At 39.8% G+C, this 20,828-nt stretch overlaps 1 protein-coding gene across 1 annotated transcript in view; it reads left to right on the top strand.

Moving 5' to 3' along the window:
• SCRN1 (secernin 1) overlaps positions 1-20,828 on the top strand; it is a 53,170-nt gene that overhangs the window by 5,795 nt on the left and 26,547 nt on the right. The window contains exon 2 of the mRNA XM_012720753.1: positions 16,250-16,409. Coding sequence (XP_012576207.1) covers positions 16,251-16,409 — 159 coding nt within the window. The 5' untranslated portion in view covers position 16,250. The remainder of the gene's footprint in view (positions 1-16,249; positions 16,410-20,828) is intronic.

The following is a 20,828-nucleotide window of genomic DNA, read 5'->3' as shown; positions in this document are numbered from 1 at the left end:
AAAAAAAACCACAAAAAAACTTGGGAAGCAAACAGATAGAAGAGTCAACAAATATAGAAAAGAATTATTAAGGGTGAAGTAGAACATTTATTTGCTTTATCTCAGTTGCAGATCAACCAAAACCTCTAACACTCTGTACCTGTCCCGTATTAGGCGACATAATTGTTTCCATCATTCTGTTTGTCTCTTCTACCCTCATGCTCATACCTTCCCACAGAATGGACATATAGGAAACATCTTTTCAGCAACTCTTAGGGATAGTTTGTTAGAAAGCCCTTGTCAGTGGAAGGGATGACTAAGACCATGTATTCCTGTTCCCTTTGTAACAGGTGAGTTATCTACTATATATGAAAACAAGTAATGATACACATTCACCTGTCTTCCTTGGAAGCTCTCAGCATCATCAGCCGCCACCCTCCTCCCCCACCCCCCTCCTTCAATCTAGAATGGTGGTAAGCTGAATTGGATAGAATGTAGGTTAGCCTGTCTGGGTGACTGAAAGAGGAGGGAGCCAGGGCTCCCTGTTTTCTCTTCTTAAAACTGAGAGGAGCTTGGGATGGTAGTATTTCTTTTCTGTTCTCAGTAGGTATATATTTAACCTAAATCTCCCAGTGCTTAATCTACTTCCCAAAGAAGAACTAGGCATTCCTGAAAACACCCTTAAGTATTTCTGGCTATCCTTTGAGTTACTGATGTCTTTTCTTGAATTGTACGTAAGTCTCTCTTATAGATGACAAAAGCCTTGAGAATGTCTTTTAACTCCATTCTCCCTTGGGTTAAACATAGTGCTTATAGGCCCTTAGGGTCTCAAAATGCATGTTGGTAATTCATCTGACTTCTTAAAAATCTTAGTTTAAATGATCAAAGTCTTTTACATCATTTTGCACATTTTTTTTTCCCTCTCGATTGTAATCCCCGCGGGTTTCCCATCATCAGATCACCCCTGTGCCACCACCCTAGTCCCGTGCATTTCCCTCCCTCCCCCCCCCCCCGTTTTTGATCCCATTCCCCACTCCACCCCCACAGAATGTCTCTGGTATATGGTTGTTCATTATTTTTGTTATTTTCTCGCCTGGTCCATTATACTCCTGCTATGAGTGAAACCATCCGGTATTTTTCTTTCTCTTTCTGGCTTATCTCACTAAGCATGATCTTTTCCAACTCCATCCAAGTTGCTGCAAAAGACATGTGCTTCTCTTTTTTGGTTGCTGAGTAATATTCCATTGTATATATGTACCACATCTTTCTAATCCAGTCATCTACTTTTGGGCATTTGGGCTGCTTCCATGTTTTTCCAATTGTAAATAAAGCAGCAATAAACATGGGGGTACAGGTATCTTTTTCAATCAGTGTTTTTGTGTCTTTTGGATAGATACCTAGGAGTGGGATTGCTGGGTGAGATGATCAAAGTCTTTTTAGAATATCTTTTCACCTCTTAAAGTAAAACCTCACTTTGTGTTTTAAATTGCACTTAGAAGTGCCCTAGTGACCTGAAAGAATTAATGAAATGTCTTAAATGTCCTTCTTAAGCACTAAAGCAATCAGATTTTTATTAAAAATATAGTAAAGTAATATGAACTTGTTATAAAGAATATTTAAACTTTTATCTAGAAAAAGTGAAATTTTCCTATCTGCATATCTGACCTTTACTCTGTTCCCAACTTTCAATGAAATTCCTTCTTTCCTTCCTCCCTTCCTCCTATCACATATATTCATATTTACATAAATGTATATGTATACAAACATACATTTGTATGTGCATATATATGCACGTACATATTATTTTTAATAATAAATGGGATGACTTTCCTATTGGTAAAATGCAACTGACTCTAGCTTTTATGGATATTATCAAAGCAGATTTGAATTCTACTTTGCTAAATATAAAGTAACCTATGCTTTCACACTAGCTAGCACTGCATCTTACTACTTCCTTTCATAGGAAATAAATGTTTAGCATTAAAAAAAAAAAAACAAAAACCAAAAAACAGGGATAGTTAAGTGACCAACTACCATTTTGAGAATGATTGGGAAGATTTTTTTAAAATAAAGTTAACAGGTACATGTGAAGTCATATAATAGGAAAAGACTAGAACAGACAGTGCATGTTTAGATGGGAGAGGAAAACAGATGGTGGGAATAGGAAGGTCATAATTCAAAGCAACCTTGTAAAATTAGTGGACACAATGACAGCAATGTCAGAAGTGAGTACAGAAGTAAATGAAAGACCCCGGATGCAGCTTGCTCAGAAGATTTTTTCCCACAGAGGGTGTTTTTGGCAGCTAAACACATTCCTACCTATTTCAAACACATTTTTCTTCCTTTATCTTCATTATCACTATGTTCCCAGAACCCTGTTCTTTGAGAAAAAGTTAAGGGAACAAATCTTTCTTGAATGTGGTTCTATTTCAGAGTCTCTGCCCATATTAATTCATTTTATCCCTATAACAGTCCATAGTAGACATGGTCACATTCTGTGATGAAGTACTTAGTGAGCAACTGCACCCAGAATCTGGGCCTATCAGATTTTTCCATTAAAAACCATATGAGGGCCCTCCCTGGTGGCGCAGTGGGTTAAAGCACAGCACTAAGAAGCTAAAGCCACTTCCTCATGAGTTCGATTCCTACCTGCCCTGGAGGTGACCACATGGTGTGGCAGACCTCTCCTGACCCACCCGCTGCTTCCCTCAGCACTGTACTTCGTTGATCTGCCTGTTCTGCTCCCCGCTCTGTCTCTGGTGAATCCTCTCACCCTACTCATTTCTGGCCTGTACCCCAGTTCTGTATGAATAAATAAATCTTTAAAAAAAAAATCATAATGAGGGCCCTCCCTGGTGGCACAGTGGGTTAAAGCACAGCACTGAGAAGCTAAAGCTACTGCAGCATGAGCTCCATCCCTGGCCCCGGAGGTGACCACATGGTGTGGCAGACCCCTCCTGACCCGGCCGCTGCTCCCCTCAGCAGAGTACTTTGTCAATCTGCCTGTTCTGTTCTCCACTCAGTCTCTGGTGAATCCTCTCACTGCTCCTGCACCTCTGGCTTGCACCCCAGTTCTATACGCATAAATAAATAAATCTTTAAAAAAATATATAATAAGTAACTGATTAGATTATCCTCATTTCCCAGTCCTAACATTTATTACTGATGGCATGCAAATCATTTTCTATTTTTCTTAACCTTAAAATGAAACTACGAACCTCCCTGCATTAGAAAACATCCTTCTCACAATTAACTTGAACTGACTATATTTTTCTAACTTGGCTAGTTTAAGTGAAAAATGAATTCTGTTTAAGCTGTTAATTTACTCTTTCCTTGCATTAAAAAGTCATGGTATCCATTGTGATCTGGATGTCATTCAGCTCATCTCTTTATCCTTACTTGAAAAAAGCTCTTTGCTTTCTCACCCTCTGTTTCCCTTAGCAGTGTACTTGTCAGTCTGCCTGTTCTGGTCCCCACTCTGTCTATTATGAATCCTCTACCACCTCTGCACCTCTGGTTTGTACTGTATGCATAAATAAATATAAATCTTAAAGAGAAAAGCTCTTGTAAAAAGAGATGTGCATGCAAAGTTGTTTACAGTAGAACCATTTCTTATTAATTTTCTTGTTTAAGTTTTTCATTGCGGTATCGCTGGTTTGCATGGTTGTTGGCATTTTGGAAATACAGGGTCCCCCCACTTTAGGTATAGTTACTGTATTGTATCTACCACCAATGCACCCATAGTCTGCCACAATCCTCCACAGTGTTTCCTCCTCACTTTCTTCCCACTCCTCCACATCTTTCTCCTCCTTCCTCACTGGATGTTTAAGTTCTGTGGTCAGCTTTCAAGAGTTAGTTTTTAAATTTGGCTTTATCTGATCCTTTGATTTCTCTGGTTCCACATTTAAGTGATTCTCTCTGGTATTTGTCATTCTCCTTTTGACTTCTTATGCTTAGTATAATCCCTTCAAGCTTCATCCAGCTTGCTGTAAATGGTATGAGTTTATCTTTTTTGATCACTGAGCAGTATTTCATAATATAGACATACCGCACCTTCCTACCTTCCTGATCTACCCATCAGTCTCTGGGTATTTGGGTTGTTTTTATAGCTTGACTATAGTAATTGCAAGTTTCCTTTCCAATTAGTGATTTTTGGGTAGAAACCTAGGAGTAGAATTACTGAGTTTTATAAAAGACCCATTTTTAGTCTTTTGAGAAATCTCCGTACTACTTTCCACAGGGGTTGGACTGGTCTAAATTCCCACTGACAGTGTAAAAGAGTTCCTTCTCCACACCCTTGTTGTTTCTAGTCTTTTTGAGGTGGTACCTCATTGTGGTTTTGATTTGCATTTCCCTGATGATAAATGATGATGCTGAACATTTTTTTAATTCTTCTGTTGGCCATCTGTATGTCTTCTTTGGAAATATGTCTGTTTAACTCTTCTGCTCATTTTTTTTAAAAAAGATTATTTATTCGTACAGAACTGGGGTACAGGTCAGAGATGCGGAGGGTAAGAGGATTCACCAGAGACAGAGTGGGGAGCAGAACAGGCAGATCGATGAAGTACACTGCTGAGGGGAGCAGCGGGCGGGTCAGGAGAGGTCTGCCTCGCCATGTGGATCACCTCTGGGGCAGGCGGGAATCGAACTCATGCGGAAGTGGTTTAAGCTTCTTTGTGCTGTGCTTTAACCCGCTGCACCACCAGGGAGGGCCTCTTCTGCTCATTTTTAAAAATTGGGTTATTTGTTTTCTTTTTGTTGAGTTGTATGTGGTCTTTGTAGAACTTTGGTGTCAGTTCTGTCAGGGGTATGCTGTGCAAGTTATTTTCCCCCTCTTTCAGTGGGGTGTCTTTGTTTTAATTGTGGTTCTTTGGAACCATATTTTATGCACTGAAGTGATAGACAGAGGTTCTCTGGGTGCTGTGGAATTTTTGCAAGTGGCCCATGACTCCATCACATACCATCACTGACTGGACAGAGAATAATGATGTATGCATTTGAACTATTTTTTTTTAAAGATTTATTTTATTTATACATACAAGAACTGGAGTGTAGGTCAGAGATGTGGGGGTGAGCGGATTCACCAGAGAGAGTGGGGAGAAGAACAGGAAGATCTACTGAAATAGACACTGCTGAGGGGAACAATGGGCGAGACAGGAGAGGTCTGCTGTGCCATGTGGGTCACTTCCCTGGCCAGAGATTAAACTCCTGCAGCAGTGACTGGAGATCGTAATATTGCCGAGACTTGAACCACTGCTCCACCAGGGAGGCCCTGAACTATTGTTTTTACAAATGTGCAATATTAAGAATATCCAAAAGCTATTTTTTGGTTGGACCTATTGATTTAGAAATATTCAGCTTCCAGAAATCATATTATATTCTTCTTTGACTCAAAATTCTCACTATCTAAAGCAGAAAACTTATGATTGTCACCAAAGGATTCATATTGCATGTATGTCCAATGAAGAATACCTTTTTAAAGTAATTTTCAAATAGCTGAATAAAACATTTTCTTTAAAACAGTGAATAATGCAAAAATACTTCAGTAACAACAATTCAAAGTTCCTGGCTTTTTTGTGTGATTTACCAGGTTTAAAGTCAAACAAACAAACAAACAAACAAACAAAAAACATGAAAGAAAGAAAATCCTCTTTACATAGTCAGGGATGAGTTTCATTAACTTTCATCTTAAAAGTAGAGATGATTGCAGCCAATGCTATTGCTGAATTCAGCAACATTAATTTAAAATTAAATGACTTCCTTAAAAACAAAATTGAGAAGCCAACAGACCAAAAGGTGATAATCCTTGAGGCTGGTTGATGCCTTAAGAGGATGTGTTGTACTTTTTTTTTTTCCTTTTATTTATTTATTTATTTTTTTGAAACTCTAGTTCTTTATTTTTTTTTTTTTTACAAATGTTTATTTTTACATCATTTTGTACCTTTTTTTCCCATCTCAATTGGGATGTGTTGTACTTTTAATGTGTGTGTATGTGTGCATGTTTGTTGAAAGTATACACAATCAAAAAACAAATCTGGCAGAAAACAATAGATAATACTTCTGAGAAGCAAAGGGGTTGGATATTACATACCAGTTTTAACTGGCTGTATCCAAATCATCTGGGCTTTATTAAAAAATATCCTTCCTAGGCCCTCCCTGGTGGTGCAAATGCAGTGGCTGCTTTGGTGCAGATGCGAGTTCCATCCCTGCCCCAGACATGACCTACACAGTGCAGCAGACCTCTCCTGTCTCACCCGCTGCTCCCCTCAGCAGTGCACTTCATCAATTTGCCTGTTCGGCTCCCCACTCTGTCTCTGGTGAATCATCTCACTGCTCCTGCACCTCTGGCCTGTACCCCAGTTCTGTATGCATAAATACACAAATCTTTTTAAAAAATAAATAAAAACATCCTTCCTATGATTTGAATTTGGACCCCTCCAATCAGAATTTCCAAGGGGGGGTGGTGTCTAGGAGTCTGCCATTTTGACGTGCTCCCCAGATAATTTTTATGAGTGGCCAAATTCGAATACCATTGTCAAGTAGATTTCCTTGTTCTTTTTCTCTTATAGAAGACGAAGTATAAGTAGCCTCCTTTCCCACTATATGCTCCATGTAAATCTAGTGTTGTCAGGTTTTTCTGGATTTCTGAAAAATCTCTCAATTTAAAAATGTTAGCTGCTAATTTGGAATTTTAAAAACACTACCTAGGCCAGCACTCTGGATAAAACAAAACATATTTGCACTCTGCCACCCCGGCATGCCCCTTATTGCCCAAAATTATGTCAGCTCTAGACTGGTACTGCAGACTGTGAGAGCTAGCTGTCAGAAGTAGGTGTTACCCTTGTACTTATAAAAAAAGGGAATATTAAACAGCTCTTAAAAGATATCAAGTGACAATGAAGCAAATCTTCCTAGTAATGAAAAACCATTTAGACACTAAGGCAAGAGTCAAATTTCTGAAGTCTGAACAGATCACACCCTGACAGAGTAACAGCGTTCATCATGTACCTTCTCTCATTCAAATGATGATTGAGGCCTTTTGTATGCCCCAGATGGTATTGTGAGCACTTCAAAAGTATTTGCAAGTTCCAGTTCATTTATAATTGCCTATATGCCTGTCATTATCCCTGCCCTAGAAAGGTGACAGAGAACCATTGAATCCAGGTTGAGTCCAAAGCCCATTTTCTTACTACCTCTGTGGTCTTTCACCTATTAGATAGTTCTTCACCCAAAACACTGGATGCTAGAAATAGGAATTCCCTGATTGTGTCCTAGAGCTTTGCTTTCTATCATCTTGAGCTTTCCATGAAACACTTAGTAGGAGCTTTCTTTTGGGTGTGCTTGATAAATCTGAGCTAATTTATATGCTTTTTATACATTAACACATTAACATTTACAACCAACATTTTAGTTAGATAATTTTCTTCTTCAATGCCTTAGTTGTCCCTTACTATTTCAATAGCAGATATATGGCAGAAAAATTGGTTTATCATTAACATTTCTCATTTTCAGTTCAACAGGAATATCAATAACTTACCAGTGAAGAAAATAGAATAACTGATTTTTCTGGAAAGCTGCAATTCATAGATATTGGGTTAAACTTACCCAGTCTGTGTGGTAAAACCTGGAGCTTGGAGAGTAAGGAAGTCTAAATGGACATTTGGATTTCAGCGTGTGTGTGTGTTTGCATGTGTGTTTAAAGGCACTTTGTCACAGTTATTAGCAAAATAGTTATTAAGCCTATAACTGATATGGGCAGTCATTTCCTTCATCTCAGGCAACTCAAGACTTTCCTATTATTAAATAAGATGCCTGATGAAAGACAATCTATAGCTCCACTGAGATGAAAGGGCAGGGCAGTTTGGCAGTCAGGCTAAGAAAACCCTCGTTGGGCTCAGCGCATTCATGCCTTCAATAACTACTCAGTAAACTTGAGGACAAAGACCTTTTCTCCCATGCAGTTTCCTCTCTCCCTGTATAGACATTCTGCAAGTGGTCTCCTAGCTACAGGGGTACAGTGCCCCCAGCAGCCTGCACCCAGCTCTTATCACTGTTCAGAGGGTGTATACTGGTAGATGTAGCTTCTATGCTGTGAATTTCAGGAAAGTGCTAGTATCTTGTTCCCAAGAGGAAGTCATGAATCCTGAAAGGAGTCTGATAAGGATGCTTAGAAGTTGAGCTTCAGACTACCTTACCCCAGTGGATAGCACAATACCCCATGCTATCAGCGATCAGTGCTACCCCCTGGTCCAGCACCATAGCCTCTGGATTCATGGACTCATTTCTTTAAAAAAAATTTTGATCACAGTAAAGTATATATAACATAAAGTTCATCCGTATATTCATTTTGTTGAACAACTGATCTCACGGACTTTTGGTCTTGTAAAATTGAAGCTTTGTACCCATTAAATAATCCCTTATTTCCCTATTTTTCCCATTCTCACCCTCAGCTTCTGGAAACAGCTATTCTATTTTCTGTCTGTGGGAATTAGACTATTCTGGGACCCTCATAAGTGAAATTAAACAATAGTTGTCTTTTTGTGAATGGCTATATAATTTCAAGTTAATTAAAGATTCAGTCACTTATTCTCACTGGCCACATCTCAAGTACTGACTAGTACTGGCTAATGGTTACTGTATTGGACAGTGTGGAAAGTTCCACTGGACAAGCCCAATGTAAAGGAAAACAGGTGACCCATCCTGAGAACTGACTGGAGATGGGGGATGGAAGAAGGAAAGTACCAAATATTTTTTCATACCATCCCAGCTAGAGAATGACCTGACCCCTTTCTCCACCACAGAAATGATACCAGCTCTATGCTGCTTTCATACTTATAACTTGCATCTTTACCCCAGCCTGGTCTTTTAACCTCCCCTCCTCTCAAATAGCATGCAACATTAAATGTATTTTAAAACATTCTTAACAAATACTCCCTTGGAAATGCCTATTAGTTTAATCATCTATGCGAGTTAAATTGGAGTGTTTCATTAACTGGAACTGTTAGTTTATTTCTAACCTGGCAAGAATCCTAATTGGCATTTACCACAAAGAAGCCTTATTCTGTAGGCCTACCCCTTGAGGCTGTGGCTTTTAAGGATTTTTGCTAGAGGTCCAAAGTAAGAGAGAAGTGTTTTATCTTGACCCAGTAGATACACTCACTTATGTGTCTACATATATGCTTGAACTTAAAGTGGAAATGATTTAATCTTACTGACCTTACTATATGAGTTGTATATATTTTTCAATAAAAACTGCTTTTCAAAAAAAAAAATGCTGATCTTCTAAGTTGATTTCATAACCCATGAAATAGCTATAATATGCAGTTTGGAAAACTGCTGTAGACTTACATGGCTTCAGTTTCAGGCTTATACTATAATACCAAATTCCATCCCACTTTCAGTTCCCATGGCTCAGAAAATAACTTCAGAATTGCACCTCAAAACCAACAAGTTAAAAATAAATGGCCATCAATCATGGCATTATTTCTGGGTAAGCTCTGTTCACTGATTTTAATGTTGATTTAAGTATAGTTATAATAGAAAATCCATTAGCAAAGGGTTGTGTTCTATTTTCCAGAATTGAATGTAAATGCTGAAAAAAGTATCCGTAATAAATTTTTGCACTAGCATGTATGATGGAATTTAGTTTATTTTTCTTTGTGGAGTAGAATCTGACAGTCATAATGCTGCATAGATTGCAAAAGAAAAAGAAAAATATTAGTGTTTCCTGTGTGATGCCTGGATAATGGAATACTTCATAAAAACCCTGTAAACCAAGATTTTCAAATGCTTATTTTTTTTACAATAACTAGATGTACTAAATTGTCAGAGTTTTTTTCTTTTTTGGTGTGAAAATCTTAGTATGCTAGCCAGTATTATGTCAAAGGATAGGAACAAAATTGTGCTTCCTTGGATCAATTTCAGAAGGATTTCCTTTCAGGTCAGCAGAGAATTGACTTCCTGGTGGGCCAGTTTTTCTTTTCCTGTTAACAGGCACCTGTAGGCGGTCTGCTCACTACTGCGTGAATAACGCTAGTGAAAATTTGTGTATTCGTTTGGAATTCTGAACTGGACAGGCTGTACAAGTAAAATAAAGTATCAGAATTATTATAGTAACTGTGAACAAAGTATTTCCTACTAATCATAATTCAAATAAGTTTATTAGTTTTGAAAATTTAGATATCTCAGACATAGAAATGAAACCATTTTTTTTTTTCGTTAAATTAAAATTTTAATTCCAAATTTTGGGGATATATTGGTAATATCCCCTCGGTTTATTTAAAAATTATTTTTGTGATCATTTAAGTTCATATGAGTATAAATATTTGGAATAAAATATTGGAAATTAAGGGAAAAAAAGGAATGGTCAGGCTACCATTCTTAAATTTTGGGTACATTTCCTTGTAACCTTTTTCTATTAATATCTTTTTTCCTCAAATTTTTATTAATTTGTTGTTTGTATAGCTGGATAATTTGGGGGTACATTCTCATATGTCCACATGCCTCTCTTATCCTCCACTAAACAATGTCTTACCCCCTTCCTTCCCTTATACATTCCCCAGTCTCTCTGGAAACTGATATATTTTTCAAAGAGTCTATGAATCTCTTTTGCTGTGCTTTGCCGGTTTGTTTGTTTGTTTTTTGCTTATTTATATCCCACAAACAAGTGAAACCATCTGATACCTGTCTTTCACTTTCTGACTTTTGCTTTCACTTAGCACAAACACCTCAGGATCCATCTATTTTGCACATACAGGTACTATTCATCCTTGTAAACAGTCTAGTAGTATTGCATTGAGCATATATTCTGCAATTTCCGTGTTATATAATCCATGTTATATATGTCATTAGACACTTAGGTTGATTCCAGAATGGCTGTTGTGGTGAAAGCTGATATTTACACAAGAGTGTAAACCTTGTATTAGTGTTTTTACATTCTTTGGGCAAATACCTAGCAGTTGTTATTGCTGGTTTTTATGGCATGTCCATTAATTATTTTATTCAAGGTATTGCCACATCATTTCCCAGAGGCTGCAGCAAATGATATTCCCTCATCAGTGGAGGAGGATCCTTTTCCTTCGCATTCACACCAACATTATTGTTTCTGTTCCTTTCCACCTAGGCTATACGCACAGGGGTGAGGTGATATTTCATTGTGCTTTTGGTTTACATTTCCCTTGAAGGTGAGGTTGATCTCTTTTTTTTCCCCATATGCCTGTAGGACATCTGAATGTCTCCTTTGGAGGGGGAGTCTGTATAGGTATTTTGTCCACTTTTTTGATTGGGTTGTTTACTTTTTTTGTTGAGTTAAATGGGTTTTTTTTTTTTAAGATTTATTTATTTATTTGTACAGAACTGGGGTACAGGCCAGAGATGCGGAGGGTGAGAGCATCCACCAGAGACAGAGTGGAGAAGCAGAACAGGCAGATCGACGAAGTACACTGCTGAGGGGAGCAGCGGGCGGGTCAGGAGAGGTCTGCCTCGCCATGTGGATCTCCTCCGGGGCAGGCGGGAATCGAACTCATGTGGAAGTGGCTTAAGCTTCTTTGTGCTGTTCTTTAACCCGCTGCACCACCAGGGAGGGCCTATAAAATAAATTAAAAAAAAAAAACTCATTTATGGGCCCTCCCTGATGGCGCAGCGGGTTAAAGCACAGCACTGAGAATCTAAAGCCACTTCCACATGAGTTCAATTCTCGCCTGCCCTGGAGGTGACCACATGGCGTGGCAGATCTCTCCTGACCCGCCCGCTGCTCCCCTCAGCAGTGCACTTCGTGGACCTGCCTGTTCTGTTCTCCACTGTCTCTGGTGAAGCTTCTCACCGCCCCTGAGCCTCTGGCCTGTACCCCAATTCTGTATGCACAAATAAATAAATCTTTAAAAAAATATATATATATACATATGTATTTTATAAATTGGGCCCTTGTTAGACATGTGAACTGTATATGCTTACTTTTGCATACATAAGATAATTTTTTTGACTGCTCTCCCCAAACCTCTCCCCATGCAGTTAAAAACTCTTCACAGACCTATCTTTAATGGTTTTCTAGTATTTTACCATATAGATGTAGCATAAACTTTTAGTCATTTCTCTGGCATTCGACAGGTTACAGTAAATTTTCACCAGTATTAATACTGCATAAATCACACCCATATCTTGATCGGTTCTTTAGAGTAGCACATAGAAGTGAAATTACCTGTGAGTGGATCCTTTGATTTCCACCTAATATGTGGAAATCACATATTGGCCTGTCACAGCCAACTTCATTGAAAAGTTGTCTATATGCACTGGCTCCACTTCTAACTTAAAATCTGGCTTAAAGACTTTCAGTGACTTTAGTGATTATTATTAGTACTAACCTTCTTGCCATGGCCTCAAAGTCTACTGGTCTCTCTATCTGCTTCTCCAGCCTCTGTCCCTCTCACTATGGCCTTCACTTCATGGACTCTTTGACTTATTGGCTCCTTCCCCATTCTTCAGCCACAAGGTATTCATATGTGCACATCCCACCACCTATAAAACCCCTGTCTTTGTGGAGGAGGAGGTAGAGATCTGCTTAGAGGAGCTGATTGGCACTTTGAAGAAAGAGAAGATATCAAAAGTTCTTTTAAGAGATTAAGAGAGGAACTGACCTGAGAAGTACACAAAGGATTTCCAGCGAACAGTGAGGCCAGTTTCCTTAGGAAAATGAGACTCTCATGAAAGCAAATAGAACTGACATCCAGGGCTATGATCACCTTTATCTTCTGGAGAAGAGACCGTTTTTAAACTCATTCTGCCTGGTGAGCTCAGTAGTTGCTTCTTAACTTTGTTTTCTTCAGTTGTCTGAAGATGTCAAGTCTTCGCTTTGCTCTTCAACTTATATGAGCGATACACACATTTTGTCATTAGAAACAGTAGAGGACTTCACAAATAAGTACTTCTGAAATTTTAGGAAGCCTGAATGTGAAAATCTTCACTCTGGATTGATTCAACAGCCGCCCTGACCAATGGGAATCCTACTTGCCACACCTGGCCATTCACATTTAAACTGATTAGAGTTATGCATAAAATTAAAAATTTCCTTAACTACACTAACTGCACCTCAAAACACAGGGGACTAGTGGCCATCATATTAGACAGTAGAGATAGAATATTTCTATATAGAATATAGAATATCCAAAGTCCTTTTGGATAGCATTGATCTAGAAAGTCAAAATGATCTAGGTATATCATTTCAGAATCTAGTCAATGTTTAGAATGGTGACCCAGGAAAAATAAATGGACAATTATCTTTGGCTAGTTTGTTACTAGCTGTAAGGCACAATTTGTTGATTTGTCTAGCATTAAAAAAAAAAAGGCACTGAAATTTGTTCCCTCTTAGCATTTCCAGTTGTTAACAAATTCAGCAGAAAAGCCAGCATCCCTGATCCCACAAACCCATGAACTTCTGTTGCCTACATCATTGTCATCGTCAAGTGACCCAAATGACTTGCTGACAAAGCAGAGACTGGCTAAAGAGTAGGTGCTTGTCAAAAACCAAGTGGGTTTTATTTATTTTCTACAGATTCAGCTCATAAATTCAAGACCAGTGGATTCCTACCATTTTAATATATTAGATAAAGTAAGGTCCTGCTTGTACCAGACACAAGCACTTTCGAAATGGCCTGACAATAGGGGAGGGAAGGAGTCGTATTATATAGAGAAGCATCCAAAGATAAGTACATGCACTCCTTCTTTTTCTGATCTCCGGGGTCTTTATTTGACTGAGTCAACAATTCCTCCCAATCCCCAAATTTTAGTTAATGCTCTATAGAGGCATTTTATCTCATAATTATTCTAGGTCTTTCTTATACAAGCGGTCTTTATCTCTCTTTGCCCCTAGTCTGAAAATAAGTTTTTGTGGTACTAGGAAAAGTTAAAGGAAGAAAGAACTAAAGTCTCTTTATCTTTCTGCCTTTTCTTACTCACAAAAGAGAGGAGGGATTTTTCCTGCGGTGGGAGGGAATTGATGGCAGGGCTCTGGGCTCCCCCATTTCTCTGTGTCCTGGGAGGGGCCTGCCATAAGCAAGAAGGGGAAGAGCTCTGACAGTCCAGGGTATGCCTGTGCAGATTCCCTTGAACTAGCCTGGATCCTGGAACAGCAGGTGCTCATCAAAAAGACATTTCTAGGACCTCCCTGGTGGTGCAGTGGTTTAAAGCACAGCACTAAGATGCTAAAGCCACTTCAGCATGAGTTTGATCCCCTGTGGAAGACCTCTCCTGACCCACCCACTGTTCCCCTCAGCTGTGTACTTCATCCATCGGCCTGTTCTGTTCCCCACTCTGTCTCTGATGAAGCCTCTTACCGTCCCTGAGCCTCTGGCCTGTATACCCCAGCTGTGTATGTATAAATAAATAAATCTTAAAAAAAAAAAAAGACATTTCAAAACAGAGAATGTACAACTCAGTGATATGATCAGTACTGCAGTTATGAGTGAGGTGGGTTGGTTTTGATGGGCTTACTCAATTGAAATTTGACAAACGTTCTACTAGCACAGCCAAAACCCAATAAAATATTTTATGCTCATGCAGCCCCCACAATTGCAAATTATGTTTTCAAGCATCATTTCACTTGATGTTCATAATAAATTTGTAGGCTAGGGCAAAACATGTACAAAGACAAAACCTAGGGGTAAGGTTTTCTACTTAAGGTCACACAGCTGGTGGGTAGGGGCTGAGTTTTAAATTCCAGCTGCTTTTCTGAGAACATAGCTTCAGCTCTCATTTATGTCTTGGACTCAGAAAATAATACACATTTAAGGTGGATACTTTATAATATAAATATGCTAGCTATTTCAATAAATAATATTTTCTGAGTGCCAGCAGTACAAGGGAGAAACTGATCAAAATTGAGGGTCTTTATTTGAAACAGCTGAAATGATGCACTTACAAGCAATGGATGCATCGGTGCTTATTCAATGCAAGAAAATGACTGAGTCCTCTATAGGAATTTTCCAAAAGGAAAGGATTTTGAAGCCAAACCTGAAGGACAGGCCCCAAAACTAAGGGAAGGACATTCTAGCCAGGCACAGAGGAATGGTGATAAGAAAGAGTTGCAGAGTGCTAGCTTCAGTTTGGTGGAGTATTTAAAAAAAAAATAGGACAGAACATTTGTTTATTATTAATTGAAAATCTAGCCTGCAGAAAGAACCATGTAGCACTTAGTTTACAGGAGTGTGAGAAAAGACATGGTCCCTGCATTTATAGTGCTTCAACTTTGAGTGGAAAAGACTAAAAATTGATTGTTGATATTAAAATAATCACACAGATACTTAAGATTGTGATTGCTCCATAAAGGAAAAGAACAGGAGTCCCTGGAGTATGTAGCACAGTAGCATAGATAGGGTGATATCCGAGCTGGCATGTGAAAGCAGATATTAACTCAGCCAGTGGTTCGGGTGTACAGAGCAGAGGCAAGTGCTCAGGAAAGGCGCCAGTGCAAAGGCCCTGGGAGTACTGGGGAAACCAGAAAACAGGCTGTGTGCTGAAGAGCATGGAGAGGTGAATAGTGAGAGATGTGACTAGCTGAGGGCACCTGCTTGACCCACAGATTACACTAGCTGCAATGTAGAAAAGGTTTGGAGGGAGAGTAATAGAAGTTGTGGAGAGACCCCTTAGAAAGTTGCTGAGTGATTCAGGCTGGAGATAATGGTAACCTGGTGCAGGGTGATATAGCTGATTTGCAGAGAAGTAGAGTTTCCATAAAGATTTGAGAGATGAAATATACAGGACTTGGTGATATGTTAACATGGTGAAACAGCTGGTAAGGATCATTCCAAAATTGTGGATGGATGATGGAGCTGGCATTTGAGATAGGGGACCTTGGACAGGGACCCAGTTTGGAGAGGAGCATCTCTAGATTCACATCAGTTCTGTGGTGCCCTGTTATAAAGTATATATTTCTATTACTGTGACAGATTGCAGTGTGTGTGTGTGTGTGTGTGTGTGTGTGTGTGTTCTGTCTGGAACAATAACCTCCTTTCCTTTTTCCTACGTCATTGCACTTTTGGCTGCCACTGCGGTTTGTTGCAAATCTGAGCTTGTTTAATTCCACAGAGTCCTAAACACTATTATCTAGTCTCAGGGCCTCTGTAATTCTACTCCAGGCACCCCACCTTCATTTGCCAGCTGGGATCACTTAATGAGCTAGCTGGCTACACATAGATCAATACAAAAGCTATTTTAGTTGGGGAAATGTGTTTGAGGAACCCACCGATGGAATGTATTTCTCTGGAACTCTTCTTTTCAGGATGGCTGTAGCTCCTCCGAGTTACTGTTTTGTGGCCTTCCCACCACGGGCTAAGGAAGGGCTGGTGGTATTCGGAAAAAATTCAGCTCGGCCCAGGGATGAAGTGCAGGAGGTTGTGTATTTCTCGGCTGCTGACCATGAACCTGACAGCAAGGTTGAGGTAAGTCTCTCTATTAGCATCTGTTCATTCTCTGTCTTTGCCCATTAGAACTTTACTTCTTTCTTGGAAATTTGCTCCATGGTCTGATCCATCACATTGATTCTGCTCGTTTTCCTTTCTATGCAGATTTGTCCACCGCCTTTAAAATAGGGTCAATGGTGAAATTTATGTTTGTTGCTCTGGCCTTTGTTTTATAATTAAGTAAATTTTTTATCTGGTTCTAAAGTCCAATGTACAAATGACAAATCGTCGTAGAAGTCCAGCTCCTCACCGTGCTGTCTTTACTCCGTTTCTCTTTTCTTCTGTAGGTTTGGAAAGTTTCTTTGCCCTTCCATTTAAAATCACGGTCCACATACACACACCCACACGCGTATATTCAGCCCTCCCCTCACTTCCTTAGATGGGTGCTACATGCTAGATATATAATAGGGTGATCCTCAGGAAATGGGGTGGTTCCGGTTTCCTTGCCCCACCCAAAGGAGGGTGGAGCTGAGCGGAGAGAAGAATCTGGAGAGGAGACTGAAGAGGAAGGAAGCAGAATAGAGAGCCAGGAGGAGCCCTGAGGGAGGCATATGGAACAGGGAGACATGTGAAGAAGCGGCTCTTGTTTCTTGGTCCTGGACTGAGTGAAACAGATGTGGGTGAGAGACCCATGGGGAGGTTAAGTATGCTAGCATTTATTTTGATTTTCATTTTGCTCTTTTCCTCTCAGACTTTCTGGCCATTTGTGGCCTCTTTCTATGGGTCCCTGCTGGAAGATGCTTTAGACTGTGCAGGACTTTCAGGTTTTGCTTTAGGCCAATCCCTTTTAGGTAGACTTTTACCCACAAAAGGATGGGTAACTTTGGGTGTTTGATTTAGAAACTATATTCTTTGTGTTTGCTGTATTGCACACTGATTGTATTAAAGTGATTTTCCATTAAAGGTCTTTCATGTTTTGCCTTGATGAGGCGGATGGCAGAACCTAGTTAGAGTGGGTAGGTTTGGGGGCTCAAAGGTGCCCCTCCCCCTGTCCTGTAACTGATGTACTTTTCTCTATTTTGCTTTTTTTCAGCTAAGACCAGGTCTTGGAGCTTATTCCACATGGTACATAGAAACATTCTTTACCCCTCAGCCAGAGCTGTAGTGTTTCATTCAATGGATATGTCCTAGTTTAACCCATCCCATATTGCTGGACATGCAGATTGTTTTCTAGTCTATTGCTATCAGAAACAGCCCTGCAGTGAACAATAATCTTGTGCACCTGTCACAAGGGGTTTGATTTATGCATTTTTTTAACATGGTAAAATAGTACACATCGATTTTTATTTTGAGTGCCTCTAAAATTCTATCTTTGTCACTCTTTCTTGGGGAGAGATGTCTAAAAATGGCAATGCTAGGTTCCAGGGTAAATGGGTAATTTTGTTAGATAGTGTTGCATTTCCTTTGGTAGGCAGACTACATATCATTTTGCATTCCCACCTCAGTATATGACTGTTTCTCCATCTTCTTGAGCACACCGTCAGACTTTACTGATGGTGTTTTACATTAATTCTACCCTCCGCTATTTTACTAAATTTTTTAATCGGTTGCATCAGCTTTTCTCGTGGATTCTCTTGGATTTTCCAGATATCTTGTTATTTCACCTGCAAGTAGAGACAGTTTGTGTGATCTTAACATCTCTATCTTCTGGTCTGATTGCTTTGGCTTATAGCTTGTATTGAATGTCAAATAGTAGTGGAGAGCAGAAGGTTATCTTTGCTTTTATTTCTGATGTGAGTTGGGTAGCAGCTAATGCTACCCAACTTTAAGTAACATCCTGGCTTTGGGATTGAGGTTTATGTATTTTATCATATTAAAAATTATATATTAATTCCTATTTTGAATGTTTAAAAAAAAACTTCCCAAATATAGATGCTGAATTTTGCTAAGATATGATCAGTGATTATGGAGGTAATCACTTGATTTTGTATTCCTTAAATGTATACAGTAAGTTATAATTATATGGTAAATTGAACCATCTTCACATTAATGGACTAGTTTTCTTGGTTATGGGATATTTATTTAAGTGTGTGTGTTGATTTAAATGAGAGTTGTTAAAAGAAAAGAAAAACAAATTGGAGACTGGTAAATTAACAGTCCTCTGCTATAACCTCTGCTCTTTGGTGTTCTGTACTATACAAAATAAACAGATTTTTCTGGTGATTGTGCTAGGTTTTAAATAGATATTCATCACTATATTTATCTTATCTGAATCATTTATCTGTTTCAATCATTTAAAAGTACTTATTAGCACCAAAGAGCAACAGAGCTCTGTGCAGAGTGGCTTAGATTAGATGAATTTAGCAGAGGAATTGAAAAGTACAGAGTTGAGACTTGTCATTGTGGTCAGTGGATGGGGCCATGTCTAACCCTCCCACATGACTTGCACCAGAACCACCAACCTCTCTTGTGGCACACAGTCCACATTCTTAAACTTGAGTGGCACTTTCCCTCCCTACAGGTGGAAGAAATTGCTAGCTTCTCTGGTGATCATGCTAGGTTTTAAATGGGCATTCAGTAATGTTTGAGCTTCCATGTCGTTTGGATTTGAATGTCTCTTTTTTTTTTTTTTTGTTAAAGATTTATTTATTTGTGCATACAGAACTGGGGTACAGGCCAAAGGCTCAGGGGCGGCGAAAGGCTTCACCATAGACAGAGTGGGGAGCAGAACAGGCAGATCGACGAAGTACACTGCTGAGGGGAGCAGTGGGCGGGTCAGGAGAGGTCTGCCACGCCATGTGGTCACCTTCGGGGCAGGCGGGAATCGAACTCATGCGGAAGCGGCTTTAGATTCTCAGTGCTGTGCTTTAACCCGCTGCACCACCAGGGAGGGCCTGAATGTCTCTTTTTTAAATCCCTAAAAGTGAGTGGACCTGGAGTGGATGAAGTTTGCTGGTTGGAGTTTTTACTGATCGTCCCTTTCTGTCTCCTGTTGACTTGTCCTGTAGATTTAATTTCCCAAAGATGGCTGCATCAAATCCCACATGCTCTTCTTATGTGATGGACACTTTTCTGTAGCATGGAGTTTTGTGAGGTGTGTGGTAGTGCTGACCTTTGGAGTGTGGTGGGAGCCATGCTCTGTGACCTCCCAGCTGGGGCACAGAAGGATTCAGTTGTGCTTGTCCCTCTCCAGGGATCTAGCTCTAATTACCCAGGTCCATGATGGCAGGTGCCTACACTAAACCCCCACAGAGAGACCTCAGGGAGTGCCTACGTGCAGGGGAATGGGAACTGAAGTCTGCGTGCTGACAACCAGCACTAGATGCCCACCCATTAGAACATGCCAGCCCAGACTATGTGGAGACAGACTGTCCCTGTCATGCCTCGTGTCCCATGCAATTCCAGACCATCCAACACCATAAGTGGTGGTCTTACATCATTGAATTTCAGGGTCAGTTGTTAACAACCCTAGTCACTACAATATCACATGAAGCCATTTACAAATATATCTGATACACGTATTTTATAAAAGTTCATTTATATTTTGTGGAAATAGGGATATTTTACTTTCACAGAATCATTTGGCTACTAGATGAGGTTCCTTTCGTCAGCTAACCAGTGGTGTATTATTATATTGGGTGCTCAGAAAAGTTATCACGTAGTTTTCTGTTTTTCAATGCTTTATGACTTTTCTGACAACTTAATAACTCAAATACACTGGTAGGAAAATTACATCCCCTGTATGAATAAACGCAGCCAGAGACACACCCACATTAGTCTCTAAGGCAGTCCTGGCTTCCTCTGAGTGGCATGCCTATGTTTGGAGCTGCCCAGCATAGTATAGTTGCACATTCATCTTCTGTGCGTACAAAAATCTCACAGATCAAACACCAGACACTTCCTGAGTCTTCATTGCATTTGTTCCTTTTCGTATTATCAGCACCATTGCCACATGGGTTAAGCTGGAACCCAGAGGAAACACTGGCCCTTGTCCCCACCCACCCCTTGATGCGTAATGCAACTACCATGTACCCCCATCACTTCCCACTCCCCTTACTCCTTCAGACCCATCACCCTTACTATAATCTTCGTATTGGTCCCCTGGTCTGATTTCTTCTGCCTTCTCCCCGGAATTTTCCTTCCAGAAACACAGTTCTGTCATTGCCTTGTTTAAAATGTTGAGTTGTGTTAATAGGATGAGAGTTGACACTATGTCATTCAGAACTCTTCTCGACTGATACCTTGTTTACTTTTTCTTTCTTTCAAATGAACAGACTTTATATTTTTAGAGCAGTTTTTTTTTAAAGGTTTATTTATTTATTCGTACAGAACTGGGGTACAGTCCAGAGATGAGGAGGGTGAGAGGCTTCACCAGAGACAGAGTGGGGAGCAGAACAGGCAGATCGACGAAGTACACCACTGAGGGGAGCAGCGGGCGGGTCAGGAGAGGTCTGCCGC

This window comes from Condylura cristata, unplaced genomic scaffold (genome assembly GCF_000260355.1).
Source record: "Condylura cristata isolate star-nosed mole 26May11 unplaced genomic scaffold, ConCri1.0 scaffold00005, whole genome shotgun sequence".
Classification (NCBI taxonomy): domain Eukaryota; kingdom Metazoa; phylum Chordata; class Mammalia; order Eulipotyphla; family Talpidae; genus Condylura; species Condylura cristata.
The sequence above is the reverse complement of the archived record's forward strand: the minus strand, read 5'-3'. Positions and strand labels throughout refer to the sequence as shown.